Raw genomic sequence first — 26316 nt, forward strand, 5'->3', positions numbered from 1 at the left:
GAAAAGAGATAAGATAGAAATGTAGAGAATACAAGTATTTAAGACATAGACAGCAAAATAAGAGCAAGTATAAAGTTTGAGAAGGAATTTTTAGGAAGGAAGGCAAGCCAGCATGTTGGAAGATGAGAAGCCATAGAAACCAAAAAAGAGAGTTTCAGGAAGAAGTGAGTCAATAGGATCAGATGCCTCAGAGAAACAGGTTAAGAATGAAGATGGGTAAATTTCTGTTGCGTTTGATCATTAGGAAGTGTTAACATTACTGAGGCAATAGAATGGTTTGGGCAAAAGCAATATATCAGTGTGTTGAAAAACAAACAAGAAGCGCTAAAATGAAGACTGCAAGTGTGGCTTCTCAAAGAGTCCCTTAATCCTGTCCTAGAATTCTGCAGTCTCTGATTACTGAACTTTGAAGCATTTGTTCTTGAATTTAAAGATATTAAATATGAACTATTCATATAGCTCCTTGCATAATTGCCAGAAACCTGCCATTTTTATATTAATGTAATAATTGGTGTAAAACTTAATATTTAAAGTTCCTGAAGACAGCTAAGTGGAAATCTCTAATACAAGTGCTAATTTTATTTCTTATTTTTTAAAAAGTCTTGGCTACTTATGATTCAGCAGACGGAACAACTTAGTAGGATAATGAAGACACATGCAGAGGACCTAAATTCTGGGCCCTTACACAGGCTCACCATGATGATCAAAGACAAGCAGCAGGTGAAGAAGAGTTATATAGGTGTTCATCAGCAGATAGAGGCAGAGATGATCAAGGTTTGTCTTTCCGTTCTGGAATTCTTTTTTTAATTTGATTTTTAAATTCACTGAACTACTTTATCTTGTTTGACTTTAAAAATTGTTTAGTCACCATTTTCTGACAAAAAATAGATTTCAGTGTCTCTAATAAGTAGTATCTTATTTTTACTGAATATACAACATTATTGGTTATAAGATATACTGTTACTTTATATACTCTCATGAAAGAAAAAATGCTGCCAATTAAACAATGATACAGTGCTTTCTTATCACTTAGAATTTTTATTTTCTACTCACTGAAATAGTTCTTTTAGGCTTTTAGAAAATTAATTTGCATCATGTAATTCTATGCATATAATAAAAAATAGGCAAAATAAATTAATTGGACTAGTTCTAAACTTTTTTCAGAGTCTGTCTCTTTTGGTTAACTTTTTACAATGGTTTTTGTTATGAAAATTTGCAAATGTACAGAAGAGAGAATAGTTAAATCAACTCCCATTGACCTATCCATCCACATAGTCAATATTTTCTTTCTTTTTTTTTTTTTTTTCATCTATACTCTCACCTACTTTTCTTCTACACTGGATAATTTTAAGGAAAATTCCAGTTATCTTTTTATCCATAAATATTTTAGTATATATTGCTAAAATAAATACTCTTTTTAAAAAAACTATGTTATCATTAACCCACCTAAAATAACAATAATTCCTTAATATTATTAATTATCCTGACTATGCTCAAATGATTGTTAAATGTTTTTTACAGTTGTTTCATTTGAATCATGATCCAAACCTGGCTCATATGTTGCATTTGAATAATCTCTTAATCTCTAGGTTCCCCTCACCACCCCACTTTTAAAATGCCATTTATTTGTGGAAGAAACTGAGTAGTTTATTCTATAGCATTTAAAATTCCTTCATTTTGGATTTTGCTGTTAGCATCTTGTGATGCAGTTTCACATATTCCTTCATCCTCCAATTTTCTTGCAAACTGGAAGTTAGATCTAGAGGCTTGATAAGATTTTGGCTGTTTATTTTGGGCAAGAATGCATCATAGGTGCTGGTATAGAGTTCCTGTTGTTTCATATCAAGAGGTATATAATGTCTGCTTGTTTATCTTTTTCTGATGTTAAACTTGACTAATAGGTTCCAGTGTTGCCAGCCTGGTCAATCTATTAAAAAAGTTTCTCTTCAGCCTTTCACCTAATAGTTTTAGAAGTACTTCATTTTCACTGTTTAGATCCATTAGCTCAGTGGAGGTTGTAAAATGGCAATATTTTACTTCTGTCATTCCTGATGCAATTGTTAGCTGGAGTTTTTCGATAAAAATTTTTCTTGTATCAACTATTTGGTTGACGTGAGGTGTAAGGTAGGATAAATTCTTGCTTTTTGCTATTAATTTGCCTGTTTGGGACTTCCCTGGTGGCGCAGTGGTTCAGAAGCCGCCTTGGGACTTCCCTGGTGGTGCAGTGGTTCAGAAGCCGCCTGCCAATGCAGGGGACACAGGTTCGATCGCTGGTCTGGGAAGATCCCACGTCACAAACCAGCTAAGCCTGTGTGCCAGAACTACTGAGCCTGCACTGTATAGCCCGTGAGCCACAACTACCGAGCCCGCGTGCTGCTACTGAAGCCTGCATACCTAGAGCCCATGCTCTGCAACAAGAGAAGCCACCACAGTGGGAAGCACTGCAACAAAGAGTAGTCCCCTCTGGACACAACTAGAGAAAGCCTGCATGCAGCAATGAAGACCCAACCTAGCCCCCCCAACCCCCCCAAAATTGCCAGTTTGCCGAATAGTGAATTGGTTGTTTAGCAAGTTCAAAAGTTAAGACTTCTAGTTTCCAGACCAGCATGTAAGAAGGTTGGAAGTTGTCTCTCCATCCTAACAACAAGTAAAAAGCTGAACAAACTGAAAAATCAACAACTCTTCTTAGATCCATTAGAGAAAGTAGGTTACAGAGCAGATGACTGCCCCCTCCCCTCCCCCCAGCCCCCCAATTAGAGAGACTGACAAGCGAATACAGAGAATCACAACTTATCAGAGCAGCAGTGGTCTCCGGAACCATTGGTTGTAGAAAAACCTGAACTGTAACTGACAAATTCTGGAAGTTCAGTGTGGACATTTCTGAGGGTTAAAAATTCCAGGAGGACCCACTCATTGAGGGGCCTTCACACTTGTGAATTTTACCTCCCAAATCTTTATGAGGTTCTCACAGAGAATATAGAAAAAAAAAAAATCTCATGATCCTGGTAGTGGCAGAGGAAAAGGCATAATTTTGATATATGCTAGAGCATTCTGTTTTTAACAAGATCTGTCGTCAGGACAAACTGTTTAGCCAGAACCTAACAGACCTGGGAGAAGGGATGTACCTAACTCCAGCTCACTCTAGCCATCCTGTCCCATGTAAGGTGCGGTGGGGGCTGAGAAGTACATGTGAAGTTCACGATCCAGAGGCACAGGCTCAGTGAAAGACCAAGACCTAATCAGAGGGCTATAAAATGCTTCTCCTTCCTTGACAACTTATCACCACATTAGTACAGACCTGTTTATCTCAGTTCCAACTTATCACCACATTAGTACAAACCTGTTTATCTCAGTTCCTTTTATCCAGTACTTTATACCTGACAATTGAGAAGAAAGAGACAAGGCATACCAAGAGGCAGGAAACACAATTGGAAGAGACAGAGCAGGCATCAGAACCAGACATGGCAGGGATCTTGGAATTATCAGACTGGGAATTTAAAGCAACTATTAATAATGTGCTAAGAGCTCTAATGAGTGAAGTAGGCAGCATACAAGAACAGATGGGCAATGTAAGCAGAAAGATAGAAATCCTAAGCAAGGACCAAGAAGAGATTCTAGAGTTCAGTAACATTATAACAGAAATGAAGAATGACTTTGATGGGCTTATTAGGAGACTGGACACAACTGAAGAAAGAATCTCTGAACATGAGTTTATATCAATAGAAATCTCTAAAAGTGAAAAGCAAAGAGAACAAAGACTGAAAAAAAAAGTAAACAGCATATTCAAGAATTTTGGGACCACTACAAAAGGTATAACCTACATATAATGAGAATATCAGAAGGAGAAGAAAGGAACTGAGGAATAGAAGAAATTTTTGAAACAATAATGACTGAGAATTTCCCCAAATTAATGTCAGACACCAAATGACAGATCCAGGAAGCTCAGAGAACACCAAGCAGAATGAATGACGAAAAACCCCCTCATAAACCTAGAATTCGGAACCCTCTGAAAGTATCCCTCAAAAGTGAAGGAGAAATAAAGTCTTTGTCAGACAAACAAAAATTGATGAAATTTGTTGCCAACAGACTGAGAAGGAAAGTATGATATAGGTCAGAAACTTGGATCTACATAGAGAAAGAGAGCACTGGGGAAAGAATGAGTGAAGATAAAATGAAAATTTTTATTTTTCTCATTCTTAATTGATTTAATGGATAATGGTTTATTGAAAATGATAATAGCAATACTGTATTTGATTATGTACACTCATGTATATATCCTGTGTGTGTGTACATATTTTTATGTATGCTTATATATAAGTGAAATGAATGATAGCCATAATACTTGGGATGGGAAGGAGGAATTAGGATTATTTTGTTATTGTAAGGTATTTACACTATGCATGAAGTGGTTTAGTGTTATTTGAAAGTAGGAGTGGATTAGTTATAAATGTATGTTGCAAACTCTAGGACAGCCACTAAAAAAAAGCAAAAAAAAGAAGTATACCTAGTATGCTAAGAAATGATAGAGAATAGAATCACATAAAATACTCAGTTAACACCACAAGGACAGAAAAAGAGTGGAAGACAAAAATTGGAATAACTAATAAGGGTAACCAATAGGAAACAGTAACAAATATGGTAGATACTAATCCAAGTATATCAATAATTACTTTGAAGGTCAATGGTCTTAATGAACCAATTAAAAGACAGATATTGTCAGAATGGATCAAAAAACAAGACACAACTGTATGTTGTATACCAGAAACCCACTTTATATATAAAGACACATATAGATGAATAGTAAATGGATGGAGAAAGTTATACCATACTAACCCTAATCAAAAGAAAGTGGGAGTAGCTATATTAATTGCAGACAGGACAGACTTCAGAGTAAAGAAATTTATCAGGGATAAAGAGGGGAATTACATAATGTTGAAGGGGTCAGTTCTCCAGGAAGACACTGTAATCTTTAACATGTATGTGCCTAACAACATAGCATCAAAATACTGATAGAACTGCAAAAAGTGTTAGAATTGTAAGGAGAAATGGATGAACCTCTATTATAGTTGGAGATTTCAGCACCCTCCCCACCCCCATCAGAAATGGACAGATGCAGCAGGCAGAAAATCAGTAAGGACAGAATTGAACTTAATAATATCATCAATCAACTAGATATAAGGAACATCTATAGACTACTTCATCCAAAAGCAGGAGAACACACATTCTTCTCAAACTCACATTGGATGATTCAACAAGATAGACCACATTCTAGGTCATAAATCACACCTTAATAAATTTAAAAAAAAATGGAGTTGATACAATGTGTTCTCTGAGACCACAGTGGAATTAAACTAGAAATCAGTAACAGAAAGATAGCTGGAAAATCCCCCAATAATTGGAGATTAAACAGCACACTTCTAAATGACACGTAGATCAAGGAAGAAATCTCAGGAAAAATTTGAAGATAATTTGAACGAAATGAATCTGAAAACAAAACTTATCAAAATTTGTGGGATACAACAAAAGCAGTGCTTAGAAGGAAATTTATAGCATTGAATGCGTTTGTTGGAAAAGAAAGATCTGGGCTTCCCTGGTGGTGCAGTGGTTGAGGGTCCGTCTGCCGATGCAGGGGGCGCGGGTTCGTGCTCCGGTCTGGGAAGATCCCACGTCCCACATGCTGCGGAGCGGCTGGGCCATGGCCTCTGGGCCTGCACGTCTGGAGCCTGTGCTCCATGGCCAGAGGGGCCACAATAGTGAGAGGCCCACGTACTGCAAAAAAAGAAGAAGAAAGATCTAAAATCAATCATCTGAGCTTCCACCTTAGGACAATAGAAAAAGAAGAGCAAATTGAATCCAAAGTACACAGAAGAAAAGAAATAATGAAAATTAGAGCAGAACTCAATGAAAACATGAAACTAATAAAGTCAGAAAAACCAAAATCTGGTTCTTTGAGAAGAATAAAATCAGTAAGCCTCTAGCCAGGCTAACAAAAACCCAGTGTGGGTACAAATTACTAATATCAGAAGTGAAAGATACATATCCCATGGATATTAAAAGGATAATGAAGGACTACTTTTTAAAAACTCTATGTCCAAATTCAAAAAGAGTCATGTACCACAATGTTCATTGCAGCTCTATTTACAATAGCCAGGACATAGAAGCAACCTAAGTGTCCATCAACAGATGAATGGATAAAGAAGATGTGGCACATGTATACAATGGAATATTACTCAGCCATAAAAAGGAATGAAATTGAATTATTTGTAGTGAGGTGGATGGAACTAGAGTCTGTCATACAGAGTGAAGTAAGTCAGAAAGAGAAAAACAAATACCGTATGCTAACACATATATATGGAATCTTTAAAAAAAAAAAAAGATCATGAAGAGCCTAGGGGCAAGACAGGAATAAAGATGCAGACCTACTAGAAAATGGACTTGAGGACACGGGAAGGGGGAAGGGTAAGCTGTTACAAAGTGAGAGAGTGGTATATATGGATATATATACACTACCAAATGTAAAATAGATAGCTAGTGAGAAGCAGTAGCATAGCACAGGGAGATCAGCTTGGTGCTTTGTGACCAGCTAGAAGGGTGGGATAGGGAGGGTGGGAGGGAGGGAGATGCAAGAGAGAAGAGATATGGGGGTATATGTATATGTATAATTGATTCACTTCGTTAAAAAGCGGAAACTAACACACCACTGTAAAGCAACTGTATTCCAATAAAAACGTTAAAAAGCAAAAAATAAAAAAAAAACCCTCTATGTCCATAAGTCTGATAACCTGGGAGAAATGGGCCAAAACCTTGAAGGACGCAGTCTGTTAAAACTCACATAAGAAGAAATAGACAATCAATAGGCACATATCTATTAAAGTAATTGAATCAATAATTAATAACCTTCCAAAACAGAAAGCACCAGGTTCAGATGGCTTTAGACTCAGATGGCTTCAGTGGTGAATTCTATTAAACATTTAAGGAAGAAATTATACCAATTCTCTACAAACTATTTCAGAAAAATAAACAGAGAGGAGCTTCCTAACTCCATTCTGTGAGGCCAACATTACCTAACACCAAAACCACACAAAGACATTAGAAGAAAAGGAAACAACAGACCAATATCTATCATGAACACAGATGCAAAAATCCTTAATAAACTATGAAGAAATAAAATCCAACAGTGTAGAAAAAGAATTTATACACTTTGACCAAGTGGAATTTTTTTCAGGTGTGAAAGGCTGCTTTGATATTTGAAAATCAATTGTTGGAATCCATTATATCAGGAAATTAAAAAAGAAAAATTACATGAGCATATGAATAGATGCAGAAAAAGCATTTGACAGAATCCAACACCATTTGGGTTGGTTCTCAGTAAACGAGGAATAAAGGGAAACCCCCTCAACCTGATAAAAGATATCTACAAAAAACTTATAGCTAACATCATCCTTAGTTGTAAGAAACTCATAACTTTCCCACTAAGATCAGGAGCAAGAGAAGGATGTCTGCCTTTACCAATGCTTGTCAACATAATACTGGAAATCTTAGTTAATGAAACAAGGCAAGAAAAAGTGATAAAATGTGTACAGATTGGGAATGAAGAAATAAAACTGTCTTTGTTTATAGATGACATGGTTGTTGATCCAAGAGAATCAACAAAAAACTCTTGGAACTACTAAACAGTTATAGTAAGTTTTCAGGATACAGTGTTAACATACAGAAGTCAATCACTTCCCTATATATTAACAATGAACAGGTGGAATATGAAATTAAAAACACAATACCATTTACATTAGAACCTCAAAAAATGAAATACTTTGGTTAACAACTATCAAAATATGTACAAGATCTATAGGAGAACAATGACAGAACTCTGATTAGAGAAATCAAAGAAGAAATAATTGTAGAGATATCCCATGTTTGTGGATAAGACACCTCAATGTTGTCAAGATACAAATTATTCCCAATTTGAACTATAGATTCAACACAGTCCCATCAAAATCTCAGCAAATGCCAAATTGATTCTAAAATTTATATGGAGAAACAAAAGACCCAGAATAGCCAACAGAATATTGAAGGAGAAGAACAAAATTGGAGAACTAACACTACCTGTCTTCAAGACTTATCATAAAGACGCAGTAATAGGAGAGAGCTTCAAGATGGCGGAAGTGTGGATATCACCTTCCTCCCCACAAATACATCAGAAATACATCTACATGTGGAACAGATCCTACAGAACACCTACTGAACGCTGGCAGAAGACCTCAGACCTCCCAAAAGGCAAGAAACTCCCCACGTACCTGGGTAGGGAAAAAAAAAAAGAAAAAGCAGAGACAAAAGAATAGGGACAGGACCTGCACCAGTGGGAGGGAGCTGTGAAGGAGAAAAGGTTTCCACACACTAGGAAGCTCCTAGTCTTGTGGGCGGAGACTGCGGATGGTGGAGGCAGGGAAGATTCGGAGCCATGGAGGAGAGCGCAGCAACAGGTTGCAAATGACAAAGTGGAGAGATTCCTGCAAAGAGGATCGGTGTTGACCAGGACTCACCAGCCTGAGAGGCTTTTCTGTTCACCTGCCGGGATGGGTGGGGGCTGGGAGCTGAGGCTCTGGCTTTCGAGGTCAGATCCCAAGGAGAGGACAGGGGGAGGCTGCGTAAACACAGCCTGAAGGGGGCTAGTGTGCCACAGCTAGCTGGGAAGGAGTCTGGTAAAAAGTCTGGAGCTGCCGAAGAGGCAAGAGACTTTTCCTTACCTCTTTGTTTCCTGGTGCGCAAGGAGGGGTGATTAAGAGTGCCGTTTAAAGGAGCTCCAGAGACGGGCACAAACTGCGGCTATCAGCGCGGACCCCAGAGATGGACATGAGACGCTAAGGCTGCTGCTGCTGCCACCAACAAGCCTGTGTGCAAGCACAGGTCACTATCCACACCTCCCCTCCTGGGAGCTTGTGCAACCTGCCACTGCCAGGGTCCCATGATCGGGGGACAACTTCCCCAGGAGAACACACGGTGTGCCTCAGGCTGGTGCAATGTCATGCTGGCCTCTGCTGCCACAGTCTCACCCTGCATTCCATACCCTTCTCTCCCCCGGCCAGAGTGAGCCAGAGCCCCCGAATTAGCTGCTCCTTTAACTCCATACTGTCTGAGTGAAGAACAGACGCCCTCAGGCGACCTACATGCAGAGGCAAGGCGAAATCCAAAGCTGAACCCCAGGAGCTGTGCGAACAAAGAGAAAGGGAAATTGTTCCCAGCAGCCTCAGGAGCAGCGGATTATATCTCCACAATCAACTTGATGTACCCTGCATCTGTGGAATACCTGAATAGAGAACAAATCATACCAAATTTGAGGCGGTGGACTTTGGGAGCAACAATATATATATATTTTTTCCTTTTTCTCTTTTTGTGAGTGTATATGTGTATGCGTCTCTGTGTGATTTTGTCTGTACAGCTTTGCTTTTACCATTTGGCCTAGGGTTCTATTTTTTTTTTTTTTTTTAAGTATAGGTTTTAGTGCTTGTTATCATTGGTGGATTTGTTTTTTGGTTTGGTTGCTCTCTTCTTTCTTTCTTTCCTTTTTTTAAAAAATAATTATTTTTTATTTTAATAACTTTATTTTATTTTATCTTCTTCTCTTTTTCTTTTTTTTTTCTCATTTATTCTGAGCCATGTGGGTGACAGGGTTTTGGTGCTCCAGCCAGGTGTCAGGACTGTGCCTCTGAGGTGGGAGAGCCAAGTTCACGATGTTGGTCCACAAGAGACCTCCCAGCTCCATGTAATATCAAATGGCGAAAATCTCACAGATATCTCCAATCAACGCCAAGACCCAGCTCCACTCAATGACCAGCAAGCTACAGTGCTGGACACGCTATGCCAAACAACTAGCAAGACAGTAACACAACCCCACCCATTAGCAGAGAGGCTGCCTAAAATCATAATAAGGCCACAGACACCCCCAAACACACCACCAGACATGGACCTGCCTACCAGAAAGACAAGATCCAACCTCATCCACCAGAACACAGGCACTAGTCCCCTTCACCAGGAAGTGTACACAACCCACAGAATCAACCTTAGCCACTGGGGACAGACACCAAAAACAATAGGAACTATGAACCTGCACCTGTGAAAAGGAGACCCCAAACACAATAAGTTAAGCAAAATGACAAGACAGAGAAACACACAGCAGATGAAGGAGCAAGGTAAAAACCCACCAGACCTAACAAATGAAGATGAAATAGGCAGTGCACTTAAAAAAGAAATCACAATAATGATAGTAAGGATGATCCAAAATCTTGAAAAAGAATGGAGAAAATACAAGAAACTTTTAACAAGGACCTAGAAAAACTAAAGAGCAAACAAATAGTGATGAACAACACAATAAATGAAATGAAAAATTCTCTAGAAGGGATAAGTAGCGGAATAACTGAGGCAGAAGAACGGATAAGTGACCTGGAAGATAAAATAGTGGAAATAACTACTGCAGAGCAGAATAAAGAAAAAAGAATGAAAAGAATTGAGGACAGTCTCAGAGACCTCAGGGACAACTTTAAATGCACCAACATTTGAATTATAGGGGTCCCAGAAGAAGAAGAGAAAAAGAAAGGGACTGAGAAAATATTTGAAGAGATTTTAGTTGAAAACTTCCCTAATATGGGAAAGCAAATAGTCAACTCCAGGAAACACAGAGAGTCCCATACAGGATAAATCCAAGGAGAAACATGACAAGACACATATTTATCAAACTATAAAAATAAAATACAAAAAAAAAATATTAAAAGCAGCAAGGGAAAAACACAAACAACATACAAGGGAATCCCCATAACGTTAACAGCTGATCTTTCAGCGGAAACTCCGCAAGCCAGAAGGGAGTGGCAGGACATATTTAAAGTGATGGAGGGGAAAAACCTACAACCAATACTACTCTAGACAGCAAGGATCTCATTCAGATTCGATGGAGAAATTAAAACCTTTACAGACAAGCAAAACTTAAGAGAATTCAGCACCACCAAACCAGCTTTACAACAAATGCTAAAGGAACTTCTCTAAGCAGGAAGCACAAGAGAAGGAAAACCCCTACAATAACAAACCCCAAACAATTAAGAAAATGGTAATAGGAACATATATATCAATAATTACCTTAAATGTAAATGGAGTAAATGCTCCAAACAAAAGACATAGACTGGCTGAATGGATACGAAAACAACACTTGTATATATGCTGTCTATAAGAGACCCACCTCAATCCTAGGGACACATACAGACTGCAAGTGAGGGGATAGAAAAAGACATTCCATGTAAATGGAAATCAAAAGAAAGCTGGAGTAGCAATTCTCATATCAGACAAAATAGGCTTTACAAGAGACTATTACAAGAGACAAAGAATGACACTACATAATGATCAAGGGATCAATCCAAGAAGAAGATATAACAAGTGTAAATATTTATGCACCCAACATAGGAACACCTCAATACATAAGGCCAATACTAACAGCCATAAAAGGGGAAATTGACAGTAACACAATCATAGTAGGGGATGTTATCACCCCATTTTCACCAATGGACATATCATCCCAAGTGAAAATAAATAAGGAAACACAAGCTAAATGGTACGTTAAACAAGATGGACTTAATTGATATGTATAGGACATTCCATCCAAAAGCAACAGAATACACATTCTTCTCAAGTGCTCATGGAACATTGTCCAGGATAGATGATGTCTTGGGTCACAAATCAGGCGTTGGGAAATTTAAGAAAATTGAAATCATTTCAAGTATCTTTTCTGACCACAACGCTTTGAGACTAGATATCAATTACAGGGAAACATCTGTAAAAACTATAAATACATGGAGGCTAAACAATACACTACTTAATAACCAAGTGATCATGAAAGAAATCAAAGAGGAAATCAAAAAATACCTAGAAACAAATGACAATGAAAATAGGACAACCCAAAACCTATGTGATGCAGCAAAAGCGGTTCTAAGAGCTAAGTTTATAGCAATACAATTCTACCTTATGAAACAAGAAACATCTCAAATAAACAAGCTAACCTTACACCTAAAGCAATTAGAGAAAGAAGAACAAAAAAATCCCAAAAGTTAGCAGAAGGAAAGAAGTCATAAAGATCAGATCAGAAAAAAATGAAAAGGAAATGAAGGAAACGATAGCAAAGATCAATAAAAGTAAACGCTTGTTCTTTGAGAAGATAAACAAAATTGATAAACCGTTAGCCAGTCTCATCAGGAAAAAAGAGAATACTCAAATCCATAGAATTAGAGATGAAAAAGGAGAAGTAACAAGTGACACTGCTGAAATACAAAGGATCATGAGAGATTACTACAAACAACCCTATGCCAATAAAATGGACAACCTGGAAGAAATGGACTAATTCTTAGAAATGCACAACCTTCTGAGACTGAACCAGGAAGAAATAGAAAATATGAACAGACCAATAACAAGCACTGAAATTGAAACTGTGATTAAAAATCTTCCAACAAACAAAAGCCCAGGACCAGATGGCTTCACAGGCAAATTCTATCAAACATTTAGAGAAGAGCTAACACCTATCCTTCTCAAACTATTCCAAAATATAACAGAGAGAGGGACACTCCCAAACTCATTCTATGAGGCCACCATCGCCATGATAGCAAAACCAGACAAAGATGTCACAAAGAAAGAAAACTACAAGCCAATATCACTGATGAACATAGATGCAAAAATCCTCAACAAAATACTAGCAAACAGAATCCAACAGCACATTAAAAGGATCATACACCATGGTCAAGTGGGGTTTATTCCAGGAATGCAAGGATTCTTCAATATATGCATATCAATCAACATGATACACCATATTAACAAATTGAAGGAGAAAAACCATATGATCATCTCAATAGATGCAGAGAATGCTTTCGACAAAATTCAACATCCATTTATGATAAAAACCCTGCAGAAAGTAGGCATAGAGGGAACCTTCCTCAACATAATAGAGGCCAAATATTACAAACCCACAGCCAACATCGTCCTCATTGTTGAAATTCTGAAACCATTTCCACTAAGATCAGGAAGAAGACAGTGTTGCCCACTCCCACCACTATTATTCAACATAGTTTTGGAAGTTTTAGCCACAACAATCAGAGAAGAAAAAGAAATGAAAGGAATCCACATTGGAAAAGTAGAAGTCAAGATGGCGCTGTTTGCAAATGACATGATACTATACATAGAGAATCCTAAAGATGCTACTAGAAAACTACTAGAGCTAATCAATGAATCTGGTAAAGTAGCAGGATACAACATGAATGCACAGAAATCTCTTGCATTCCTTTACACTAATGAGGAAAAATCTGAATGTGAAATTAAGAAAACTCTCCCATTTACCATTGCAACAAAATGAATAGACTATCCAGGAATAAACCTACCTAAGGAGACAAAAGACCTGTATGCAGAAAATTATGAGACATTGATGAATGAAACTAAAGATGATACACATAGATGGTGAGATATACCATGTTCTTGGATTGGAAGAATCAACATTTTGAAAATGACTCTACTACCCAAAGCAATCTACAGATTCAATTCAATCCCTATCAAACTACCACTGGCATTTTTTTACAGAACTGGAACAACAGAATTTCACAATTTGTATGGAAACACAAAAGACCCTGTATAGCCAAAGCAATCTTGAGAAAAAAAAAAAAAAAACAGAGCTGGAGGACTCAGGCTCCCTGACTTCAGACTATACTGCAAAGCTACAGTCATGAAGATAGTATGGTACTGGCACGAAAAGAGAAATATAGATAAATGGAAAACGATAGAAAGCCCAGAGATAAACCCTCACATATATGGCCACCTTATCTTTGTAAAGGAGGCAAAAATATACAGTGGAGAAAAGATGGCCTCTTGAATAAGTGGTGCTGGGAAAACTGGACAGCTACATGTAAAAGAATTATATTAGAACACTCCATAACACCATACACAAAAATAAACTCAAAATGGATTAAAGACTTAAATGTAAGGCCAGACACTATCAAACTCTTAGAGGAAAACATAGGCAGAACACTCTATGCCATAAATCACAGCAAGAACCTTTTTGACCCACCTCCTAGAGAAATGGAGATAAAAACAAAAATAACCAAATGGGACCCAATGAAACTTAACAGCTTTGCACAGCAAAGTTAACCATAAAGAAGACAAAAAGACAACCCTTAGAATGGGAGAAAATATTTGCAAATGAAGCCACAGACAAAGCATTAATCTCCAAAATTTACAAGCAGCTCATGCAGCTCAATATCAAAAAGACAAATAACCCAATCCAAAAATGGGCAGAAGACCTAAATAGACATTCTCCAAAGAAGATATACAGATTGCCAACAAACACATGAAAGGATGCTCAACATCACTAATCATTAGAGAAATGCAAATCAAAACTACAATGAGATATCATTTCACACCGGTCAGAATGGCCATCATCAAAAAATCTACAAACAATAAATGCTGGAGATAGTGTGGAGAAACAGAACCCTCTTGCACTGTTGGCAGGAACGTAAATTGATACAGCCACTATGGAGAACAGTATGGAGGTTCCTTAAGAAACTAAAAATAGAACTACCATACACCCCAGCAATCCCACTACTGGGCATATACCCTGAGAAAACCATAATTCAATGAGTCATGTACCACAATGTTCATGGCAGCTCTATTTACAGTAGCCAAGACATGGAACCAACATAAGTGTCCATCAACAGATGAATGGATAAAGAAGATGTGGCACATATATAGAATGGAATGTTTCTCAGCCATAAAAAGAAGAGAAATTGAGTTATTTGTAGTGAGGTGGATGGACGTAGAGTCTGTCATACAGAGTGAAGTAAGTCAGAAAGAGAAAAACAAATACCATATGTTAACACATATATATGGAATCTAAAAAAAAAAAAAAGAAAAAAGATCATGAAGAACCTAGGGGCAAGACAGGAATAAAGACACAGACCTACTAGAGAATGGAGTTGGGTTATGGAGAGAGGGGAAGGGTAAGCTGGGACAAAGTGAACGAGTGGCATGGACATATATACAGTACCATATGTAAACTAGATAGTTAGTGGGAAGTAGCCGCATAGCACAGGGAGATCAGGTTTGTGCTTTGTGACCACCTAGAGGGGTGGGAGGGTGTCACAAGAGGGAAGAGATATGGGGATATAAGTATATGTATAACTGATTCACTTTGTTGTAAAGCAAAAAGTAAGACACCATTGTAAAGCAATTATACTTCAAATAGATGTTAAAAAATTATTCTGATACTTTTCTCTGGATAATGAGTATTTGCCTTATGACTTGATACATATCTATATAGGTGTGTGTATATTCATATATGTAAATATCTTAATATATAAAAGATATTTAAAGGAGTATTTTAAATTAAAAAAATACAGTAATCAAGGTAGTTTGGTATTTGTGAAAGACAAAAGGCAAACAAATAGATCAGTGGAACAGAATAGATGGAGAGAGTTAGAAGTAGATCCACATAATTGTAGTTAACTGATTTTTGACAAAGGGGCAAAGTCAACACAGGGGAGAAAAGTTAATATTTTCCACAAATGGTGCCAGAACAAGGGACCTCCATGTGCAAAAAATGAATCTAGACACATACTTTACACCATTTCACAAAAATTAACTCAAAATGGATCACAGCCCTAAATGTAAAATGTAATACTATAAAACACCTGGAAGACAAATAGGAGAAAACCTAGATGACCTCAGTTATGAAGATGACCTTTTAGATACAATACCAAAGGCGTGATCCATGAAGAAATAATTGGTAAGCTGGAAATCCTCAAAATTTTAAAACTTCTCTGTTTTCCTTCCTTTCTTTCTTCTCTCCTCCCTCTCTGTACCACATGGCTTGTGGGATCTTAGTTCCCTGACCAGGGATTGAACCTGGGCCCTCAGCAGTGAGAGTGCAGATTTCTAACCACTTGACTGCCAGGGAATTCCCTCCTTTCTTTCTTTTTTAAAACATTATAACTCCACAGAAATGGGTGTGATACATGTTGCAAATGGCAAAGGAACACATGAGTTTTCATTCACAGAAATTCTACTTAACACTGGACGTGAGTCATGGTATAAAACTGTGCCTCCAATCTCAAAGGTTATGGCGTCTTTAGTACAGAACTTAAGGGAAAGTAAGAGCATTGGAAGTGAAACCCAAAAGGGTCTCAGGCACACTCTGGGTGGTCTATAAGCAATTATGGAACTATAATGACTTCATAAGTTTAAAAGATATAATGAACTCAAAGCAGCCTGATAGGCAAAATAAAATGAACCAGATTGGCAAAATTCTCAGAGTTTCAACAACAGACATCAATGTGATACAACAGTTTAAAAGTATGCAAAATGGAAAATAGTTCGAGCCCCTGAGACCAGAGCAGTAACTGTGATGGGCAATCACGCAGATGGAAGTGTCCATATTTCTTGCCTGCTCCAAGCAATATATATATATTTTATATATATCATATATATATCATATATATTGTATTCAGGTTCTCCTCAAAAAAATAAAACTTCTGCTCTGCAAAATACAGTATCAAAGGAATGAGAAGATAAGCCATAGACTGGGAGAAAACATTTGCAAAGGCACATTTGATAAAAGACTGTTATCTAAAATACACAAAGAACTCTTTCCTGGTGGCGCAGTGGTTAAGAATCTGCCTGCCAATACAGGGGACATGGGTTCAATCCCTGGTCCAGGAAGATCCCACATGCTGCAGAGCATCTAAGCCTGTGAACCACAACTACTGAGCCTGCGCTCTAGAGCCTGTGAGCCACAACTACTGAGCCCATACTCTGCAACTACTGAAGCCCATGTGCCGCAACTGCTTAGCCACGTGCTGCAACTACTGAAGGCTGTGTGTCTAGAGCCCGTGCTCCACAAGAAGAGAAGCTACCACAACAAGAAGCCTGTGAACCGCAACAAAGAGTTAGCCCCCACTCACTGCAATTGGAGAAAGCCTGCACCCAGCAACGAGGACCCAGCACAGCCAAAAATAAATAAAATCAATAAAAAAATACACAAAGAACTCTTAAAAGTCTACTAAGAAAACCAGCAACCTGGTTAAAAAACAAACACCTCACCAAAGAAGATATACAGATGGCAAATAAGCACATAAAAAGTTGCTCAACATCATATGTCATCAGGGAAATGCAAATTAAAGGAACAATGAGATACCACTACGCATCTATTAGAATGCCCCAAATCCAGAATGCTGACAACACCAAATACTGGTGAGGTTGTGGAGCAACAGGAACTCTCATTCATTGCTGGTGGGAATGCAAAATAATCCAGCCACTTTGGAAGACAGTTTGGCTGTTTCTTACAAAACTAAAAATACTCTTACCATAGGACCCAGCAATTGAGCTCCTTAGTATTTACACAGAGGAGTTGAAAACATATGTCTACACTAAAGCCCACACATAGCTGCTTATAACAGCTTTATTCATAATTGTCAAAACTTGGAAGCAACCAAGAAGTCCTTTAGTAAGTGAGTGGATAAACTGTAGTGCATCCAGACAATGCAATATTATTCAGAGCTCAAAGGAAATGACCTACCAAGCCATAGAAAGATATGGAGGAGCCTTAAATGCATACTACTAAGTGAAATAAGCCAACCTGAAAAATACGTATGATTCTAACTATATGGTATTCTGGAAAAGGCAAAACTGTGAAGACAGTAAAAAGATCATTGGTTCCCAGGGGTTAGTGAATAGGTGGAGCACAGAGGGTTTTATGACAGTGAAACAACTGTGTGTGGTACTATAATGGTGGATACATGTCATTATATGTTTGTTCAAAACCATGAAATGTACACCGAGTGGAACTTAATGTAAACTATGGACTTGTGTGATAATGATGTGTCATTGTAGGTTTATCAGTTGTAAAAAATTACAATCATACTCTAGTGGAGTATGTTGATAATTAGGGAGGCTGTGCATGAATCAGGGTAAAAGACAAGTGGGGATTCTCCATACTTTGTGCTAACTTTAGCTGTGATACTAAAAGGTAAAGTCCATTAAAAACAAAATGTTAACCAGTGAGGTTCTTTTTAAAAGGGAATGATTTGAACTCATTTATATCTATATCATAGTTGTAGATATTTTTGTTTATTTACAAGGTGCAATCCTCCATGTTGTCAAGAACATTTGTGATGCAGAATTTATTTAAAGTGGGCTCTGGGATTTTCTTCCAAGTTTCTTATGCCCCTTTAGCAAGTTTCTAATGATGCTGATTTCTTACTCTTCCAGGCTTATTAGAAGTTTTTCAGATACAATCTAAGACTCTCAATTTTTTTCTCAAATGCTTGTTATGGCTTTTTGACTACTGAGTCAAAGACTTGGATTTGTCTAGCCTTTCTGTAGAAATAATAACCAAGTTCATGTGTGCATGCAGTGACCACTGTCATGATTGCTGCCTGGCCAGCAATGATTGTTAGATGCATTTTTTCAGAGGTGTTACAATGTGAAAAAAAAAAATCATGTTAGAACTGGTGAATTATGACAACTCAGTTATTCTGTATAATTAAAATAAGTATTTTAAATTATTTTTGGAGAAAATATTTTTGTACACAGCAATTAATTATTGGCCTTTACATTTTAGATGATGACAGCACTATTTCATGATCTGCTCTTCTTTTTAAGAAATGTGTTTTTTTTTCATATGCTGTTGAATTTATCACTGATTTCTAAGCTAATTTTAGTTTATTGGTTATAATTGTATATTAAAGAGCACCTCTGACTTATAAGCTGTAAAATATGCATCTGTTAATGCTTTGGAATTTAAGTTCTCGACTGATATAAATTTAAGCATTAAAAATTTTTTTTTCATTTCTTTTTTTGACAGGTCACAAAGACAGAATTAGAGAAATTAAAAACAAGCTATAGACAATTAATAAAAGAAATGAATTCTGCCAAAGAGAAATATAAAGAAGCTGTAGCTAAAGGTATGATGCAATTATGAAGAATGTTTATTTTAGTGATTTTTATTCTTATCTTTTGAAAGTTATCTTTATAAGTGGTGGAATGATTCCACTTAGACCAATTCACATTTTAAAAATATTAAAATAAGCCAAAATAGACTAATTACCAAATTATGTAATAAGTATTTCTTTTTTTGTTTTGTTTTTTGAAAATAATGGAAACTATTTTTGAGTAGTTCATGCTATTAATAGAATTATGCAGTACTAGTAATAGAATGCAAGGAATGTTTCAATTTTTCTCATAGGCTTCAGATTTACTTATTTAATTACTGAGTACTAAATAAGAAAAATAAAGTTGTATTTGTTTAGAAGCTTTTATTGGTCCTCTTTTTGCCTGTATTTAAATGCCATTAAAATCACAGGTCATTTTATAGCTTAGTTTTGCTTTCATAGCTTAATTTTATATCTATATTGTACTAAAATTTTCATAATAAGCTTTGGAAGTAAATGGAAAGAGAAACATTATATTTTAATCAAAGATTTGTGGTTATAGTTTTTAAATGTGACTAAATAGTCTTCATATTTAGATTTTTTTAATTATAAAATTTTTGTTGTTTTCTGGTTAAATAGAAGCATTATTAGCAACTTTTTAAAACATTTTTAAAATTATTAACTTTACCTTTCTTATTTATTAATGTATTTTTTCTTTTACTTGTATATTATTTTGTCATTTGGTTGAGGTAAATGAAATAAACAGCTCCTATATTTGGATATACCTTACACAATGAAAATACTGTGTTTTTGTTGTTATTCTCAGTAGACTAGAAGAGAGACTGATTTAGATGCAGTTCCCCCCACCCCTGCTCCTCCCTTTCTGTCTCCCTTTCCCTCCTCCTCTTGCTCCTCCCTACTTCCTTCCTCTCCCTTCTCTGTCCCTCCCCTTCTCTCCCTTGCCCTCCCTTCTCCTCCCAGTATTCCCTTCAGCATTTACTTTGTGTCTCCCTTTCTCCCTGTCTCCATTCCTCCCACATTTATTTAACGTTTCTGCTTCTTGCAGTGTTTCTAGATGAATTAATATTCACAGTTTACTTATTTTTACTTATTTTTCTTGTACCTCAACCAGCATTTTGAGATTATGATCTTTTTAATGCAAACATATCTTTTAAAATGCTTTTGTACTTCAGTTATGTAAGTTATTTAAGTGAAGAAAAGAAAAAATGCAATAGTGGAAAGATGAGTCAGACTTTGGAATCAGATAATCTTAGATGTAAGTTCCAATGTTGAATGATTATTTCATAATTTTCAAACTTCGTATACCTAATTATTATTCCTTTTTTATTTTAAAGAGTGCTTTATATAATCAAGAAGAATTTACTGAGCATTTGCTATCTTTAAGTTATTGAGATTCAAACATTCAAGGAGCTTACCCACTTCTAGTTGACATTCTAACTTGGAAACTGCAAGTCTTAACTGTTTTTCAAAATTTAGTCTTTATACAAGGGATCCCTTGCTAAACCATCAAGAGTGATTTAGAAATAGTTTTGTACATTGAGCATTACTACTCAATCTGTCAAAGGGTTAGTTTTATAAAGTTCATTACATAATGCTTGGCTAGCATTCTCAAATTAATTTCCTATAATTATAAATATCCACATATTAAATTCACCCAGAACAAGTGGTGACTTAATCTAACTATATTGTAATCCATCTATGTGAAGTATTTCACACTAGGTCTATATCTGTTGGAGGATGGTTAGTTAGGAAAAGAAGTGCATAATTACTCCCAAGTGTTTGATACCTACTTTTAATGGCATAGTTTTTATTTAAAAAATGAAATCTAATTCTGGTATCATAATAAAGTTTTAAATAGTTCTTGTACCTAAAGTTTATATTATCAAAGATTATTCACAGGTAATAATTGTTCTTTATTACTTATCTTTATTATTTATTATAGAGATAAAATACCATTCAGTGTTGTATCAGTAGTAAGAAGGCAACTAGAAAATCTGAAGACTGTAGTTTTAGTTGATCTTAAGAAATGTATTATTTGACTGAGTCTCCTGAGGTTAAAATATGTGAGCTTATTTACATTTTCTTTCTAAACGTATTAGTGATAGTACTTTTTTATTTTCAAGAATTTGATTACTCCCATTAAATCAATGTATAATGTATAGAGTATATACTTTTAAAGTAAGTTCTTATATAACTATGTAAATGCATGAGACATATGTGAATTTCCCTTTTGTAATCACAACTATCTTTATACTCATGATTACATGAAAAAGTATAAAATTATATTTTTGAAAATTTTGTATCTGTTTTTAAACTCCTTCTTCTACCTTTAACATGGAAATAGGTTGTTTTTGTGAAGTTAGTTACTCTTTATAAGGATGATGTGTTGGCAAATTCTTCCAACATTTACAGGCTTTATGTCAGAACCTTAGTTTATCTGGAGAGGCCACACCAGGCCATTTCTGGAATGGGCTGTAGGAATTGCTGGGGCACTGGTGGTGGTTACCCAAGCTGTGGCTCTGGCATTCAGAGTCATTGCTTTAGACATTAGGGGGTCTTTGAAAAGCTATTAAAAACCCCAATCTGATATATAGTGTCCAGCTTGAGAAAACAAGGCTTTGGGGGAGATAGGACCCAGAAATAGCTCCTATAGTAAGTAAGGGTTAAATTCTGGATTTGATCAAGAATTGGTTTGGAATCAAGTGTTCAGTTACTGCAACTGGAGGTTCAGCAGCAGTAGCAGATCACCTGGAAGCCTGGGTTAATACTGAAATTCCAAACTCCTGACCCCTGCTGTATGGATTACACAAAATACTTTAAATTTTCAATGTTAGAATTTATATCCAAAGGAACACTGATTTATGTTGTCTAATGTAAAATATAACATTCATTTGTAATATGAATATAGCACCATTTTAGTTAAATTTTTTGGTATTGAATAATACACCCTAAATATCAAAGTCATTTTGCTGTATCAAGGGAACAAATGTTTGTCTTAAATAGACTTGGACTAATTTGGACATTAGTCTATTAATTATTATTTATAACATGTATGCTGAGAACAACCAAAATAATTTTAGCCTATTGAGCTGAAGTTAATAGAGTGTTTCATGATAGCATGGAATAATAAGTTCTTGAATACAAAACACACAGGTTTTACTTACCTATAGCATATTAAGTTCTGAATACTTTTAGTTGGTTAAACACATTGTTAGGTTTGCCATAAAACAATTTTGTGAATCCATAAAGCTTGTTTCCAAACTAAGGTTCTGACATAATGGCTGTTAATGGAAACATTTGCCATCACATCATCTTTATAAAGAGTAGATGACTTCTCAGAAGAACTCCTATAATATCATATTGTCTATGAACAAAGACAGTTTTCCTTTTCCTTCTCAATCTGTATTTATTTTTTTTCCTCTTTTTCTTGCCTAATTACCCTAGCTAGACCCTCCAGTATAGTGTTGAACAGACATAGAAAGAGCAAACATGTTTGCCTTGTCCCTGATCTTAGGGGAAAGACTTTCATCATAAATATGAAGTTAACTGTAGTTTTTCAAAGGTTTTTCCTTTTATCGGGTTGAAGAAGTTCCTTTTTATTCCTGCTTAAGAATGGATGTTAGATTTTGTCAAATGCTTTTTCCGTATCTGTGGAGATGGATTTTTTTTTTCTTCTTTTACCTTGATATGGTGAATTATTTTGATTGATTTTCACATTTAAAAAATATTATACCAACTTCACATTCCTGGGATAAACTCCTCTTGGTTATGATGTATTATTATTTTTTATGTTGTTTGATATGGTTGGCTAAGTTTTTATGGATTTTCAAATTTGTCTGTTTCTTTTAATATGTCTCATTTTTGTATAAGGATAATACTGTCCTCTGCATGATTGCCCCCTCTTAGAAATGTTTGTGTTCAATTAATAATATTTCATAAATATTGGTAGAATTCACTTGTGAAGCCATCTGGGTGTACTTGCTTTTTTTTTTCTCTTGCTAAGATTTTTAAACTATAAATTCAATTTCTTTAATTGATATAGGCTATTCTGTTTATCTTTTTCTTTGAGTTTTAGTAGGTTGTATCTTTCAAGGAATTGTCCATTTCATTCGTTTAATTTACTGGTACTAAGGTGTTCAGAATACTCCCTTATCCACCTTTTTATATTTTTAGAATCTGTGGTGGTATTTTCTTTCTCATTTTTGTTATTGGTACTTTGTGTCTTCTCTTTTTTCCCTAATCATTTTGTCTAGAGGTTTATCAATTTTATTAATCTTCTCAAAGATCAGCTTTAGGCTTTATTTCCTTTCTATTTTTCTGCTTTCTATTAAATTGATTTATGCTCTAATTTTTGTTTTTTTGTTCCTTCTGCTTGCTTTAGGCTTAGTTTGCACCAGTTTTTCTATTTTTTCTTTTTTTAAAAATCTGGATGCTAACTAAGATCATTGATTTGAGAACTATCTTCTTTTCTAATATAGGCATTTAGTGCTATGAATTTCCCTAAAGACTGTTTTAGCAACATTCCATACATTTGTATGTATTGTGTCTTCATTTTTCTTCAGTTCAAAATACTTAAAGTATTTCCTTTTGGCTTTTTTTTTTCTTTGATACATAGGTTATTTAGAAATGTATTTGTTTTCCTAAAGTTTTGACATTAAAAATAGTTTCTATTTTTCATTTATAATTTAATTTCATTTAGTCTGAGAATATTCTTTTTGTGACTTTATTCCTTTTACATTTATGAATGCATGTTTTATGGCCCATAGTATGGTTTATCTTGGTAAATGCTTCATGTGCACTTGATAAGAATATGTATTCTGCTGTTGTTGGTTGCAGTGGTCTATATTGCTATCTTGGGCCAGTTGGTTAATAGTGTTATTAAAAGTTTTTAGGTTGTTACTGATTTTTCTGTCTACTTATTCCATCAATTGTTGAGAGAGGGCAATTGAAATCTCCCACTGTAATTGTAGATTTGTCTATTTCTTCTCATAGTTTTGTAAGTTTTTTGCTAAATGTATTTTGAAACTCTTGTTATTGGGTGTAAAAGTAGTCATGATTGTTGCATCCTCTTGATGCCCTGACCCTTTTGTCGTATGAAATGACCTTTATTATCCCTGATAGTATTCTTTGCTGTGTTATCTGTTCTATCTGATATTAATATTAGATACTTTGATTAGTGTTTACATGATACATCTTTTTTTCATCCTTTTACTTCAACATTTTTTAGTCTTTATATAGTTGAAGTGCATTTCTTATAAGCAGCATATAATTAGGTCTTGCTTTTTTATCTTGATAATCTACATTTTAACTGGGATAGTTAGACTATATTTAATGTGATTGATTTTGACAATGTTAGGTTTAAATCTGTCATCTTGCATTTTTTTTTTCTTTGTTTCATCAGTCCTTTATTCTCCTTTAACTTTTTTTCTGCCTTCTTTTGGAATAATTGAAAAAAATTTATTAAGATTCCCATTTATCTCCTTTGTTGTCTTATTAGCTGTAACTTTTTCTTTTGTTATTTTATCTTTGCTTTACCATAGTATACCTTCAAGTGATGTTATATCACCTTGTGTATAATAAGGAATCCTTACACTGGTATAGTCTTCCTATATTTGTTCTATTGTTGTGATATATTTTACTTTTACATATGTTTTTAACTTTGTACTATATTGTTAATATTTTTGTTTTTGTTTAGTCAAGTATCTTTAAAATTATAATAAAACATCTTATATGTTTATCCATGTAGTTATCTTTCCTAGCATTCTTTATTCCATCTGGTATCATTTTACTTTTGCCTGAATGACTTTAACATTTCTTGTAATGTAAGTCTACATGTAGTAAGTTCTTTCAGCTTTTGTACATCTGAAAAAGTTTTAGTTTCACCTTTGATTTTGAAATATATTTTTGTAGAATATAGTTTTCTTTTAGCAGGTAGTTTTTTCCCTGTTGGGTCTTTAAAGATGTTGCCCTTTGGTCTTGTCAAGGAGAAATCTGTTCTAATACTTTGTTGCTCTGCATGTTTTATATCCCTTTGGCAGCTTTTAGGATTTCCTTTTTATTGTTGATTTTGAGCAATTTGATTATGATGTGCCTTCCTGTAAGTTTTTTTTCTCCTTGTGTTTGTGGTTTTTGAGCTTCTTATATCTGAGAGTTTATAATTTGCATCAAATTTGGAAAACTTTCAGCCGTTATTTCTTCACATATATTTTCTGTCTACGTCTCTCTTTCTGATGTCCTTTGTTCCATGTATATTAGGCTGTTTGTATTTGCCTCACAGCCAACTGATGGTCTGTTTATTTTTTTCCCCTTGTCTTTTTAGCTTTCTGTTTCATTTTGGTTAGTTTCTATGATTATATCTACAATTTTACTAATCTTGTTTTCTGCAGTGTCTAATCTGCCTTTAATCTCATGTAGTATATTTTTCATCTTAGGCATTATAGATTTTGCCTGGATAATTATGATGTGGGTCTTTTCTTAAATCTTCCATGTGTCCACTTAACACATTAACCTAAGTTTTACAGTCTTAGTGGACTTCATCATCTTTCTTCATTTGTTCTGAAAGTTGTTATGCGTTTATTCACTCCCAGATTTCTTTTTGGTTCACTATAACCTCCACTTTTTTTTTCCCCAATTCATTCCCCGCCCCGACTTCCCCCCATTGGTGTCCATACGTTTGTTCTCTACATCTGTGTCTCTATTTCTGCCTTGCAAACCTGTTCACCTGTACCATTTTTCTAGATTCCACATATATGCACTAATATACAATATTTGTTTTTTTCTTTCTGACATACTTCACTCTGTATGACAGTCTCTAGGTCCATCCACGTCTCTACAAATAACCCAATTTTATTCCTTTTTATGGCTGAGTAATATTCAATTGTATATGTGTACCACATCTTCTTTATCCATTCATCTGTCAGTGGGCATTTAGGTTGCTTCCGTGACCTGGCTATTGTATATAGTGCTGCAATGAACCTTGAGGTGCATGTGTCTTTTTGAATTATGGTTTTCTCTGGGCATATGCCCACTAGTGGGATTTCTGGGTCATATGATAATTCTATTTTTAGTGTTTTAAGGAACCTCCATACTGTTCTCCATAGTGACTGTACCAATTTACTTTCCCACCAACAGTGCAAGAGGGTTCTCTTCTCCACACCCTCTCCAACATTTGTTGTTCATAGATTTTCTAATGATGCCCCTTCTAACTGGTGTGAGATGATACCTCATTGTAGTTTTGATTTGCCTTTCTCTAATAATTAGTGATGTTGAGCAGCTTTTCATGTGCCTCTTGGCCATCTGTATGTCTTCTTTGGAGAAATGTCTATTTAGGTCTTCTGCCCATTTTTTGATTGGGTTG

At 35.5% G+C, this 26316-nt stretch overlaps 1 protein-coding gene across 7 annotated transcripts in view; it reads left to right on the plus strand.

Moving 5' to 3' along the window:
- FER (FER tyrosine kinase) overlaps positions 1–26316 on the plus strand; it is a 468410-nt gene that overhangs the window by 78431 nt on the left and 363663 nt on the right. For all 7 annotated transcript variants that reach the window (XM_059063150.2, XM_067031424.1, XM_067031423.1 and 4 more), the window contains 2 exons: positions 601–774; positions 18872–18971. In XM_059063150.2, coding sequence (XP_058919133.1) covers positions 601–774; positions 18872–18971 — 274 coding nt within the window. The remainder of the gene's footprint in view (positions 1–600; positions 775–18871; positions 18972–26316) is intronic.

The sequence above is a fragment of the Kogia breviceps genome, chromosome 4, assembly GCF_026419965.1.
Source record: "Kogia breviceps isolate mKogBre1 chromosome 4, mKogBre1 haplotype 1, whole genome shotgun sequence".
NCBI lineage: Eukaryota > Metazoa > Chordata > Mammalia > Artiodactyla > Physeteridae > Kogia > Kogia breviceps.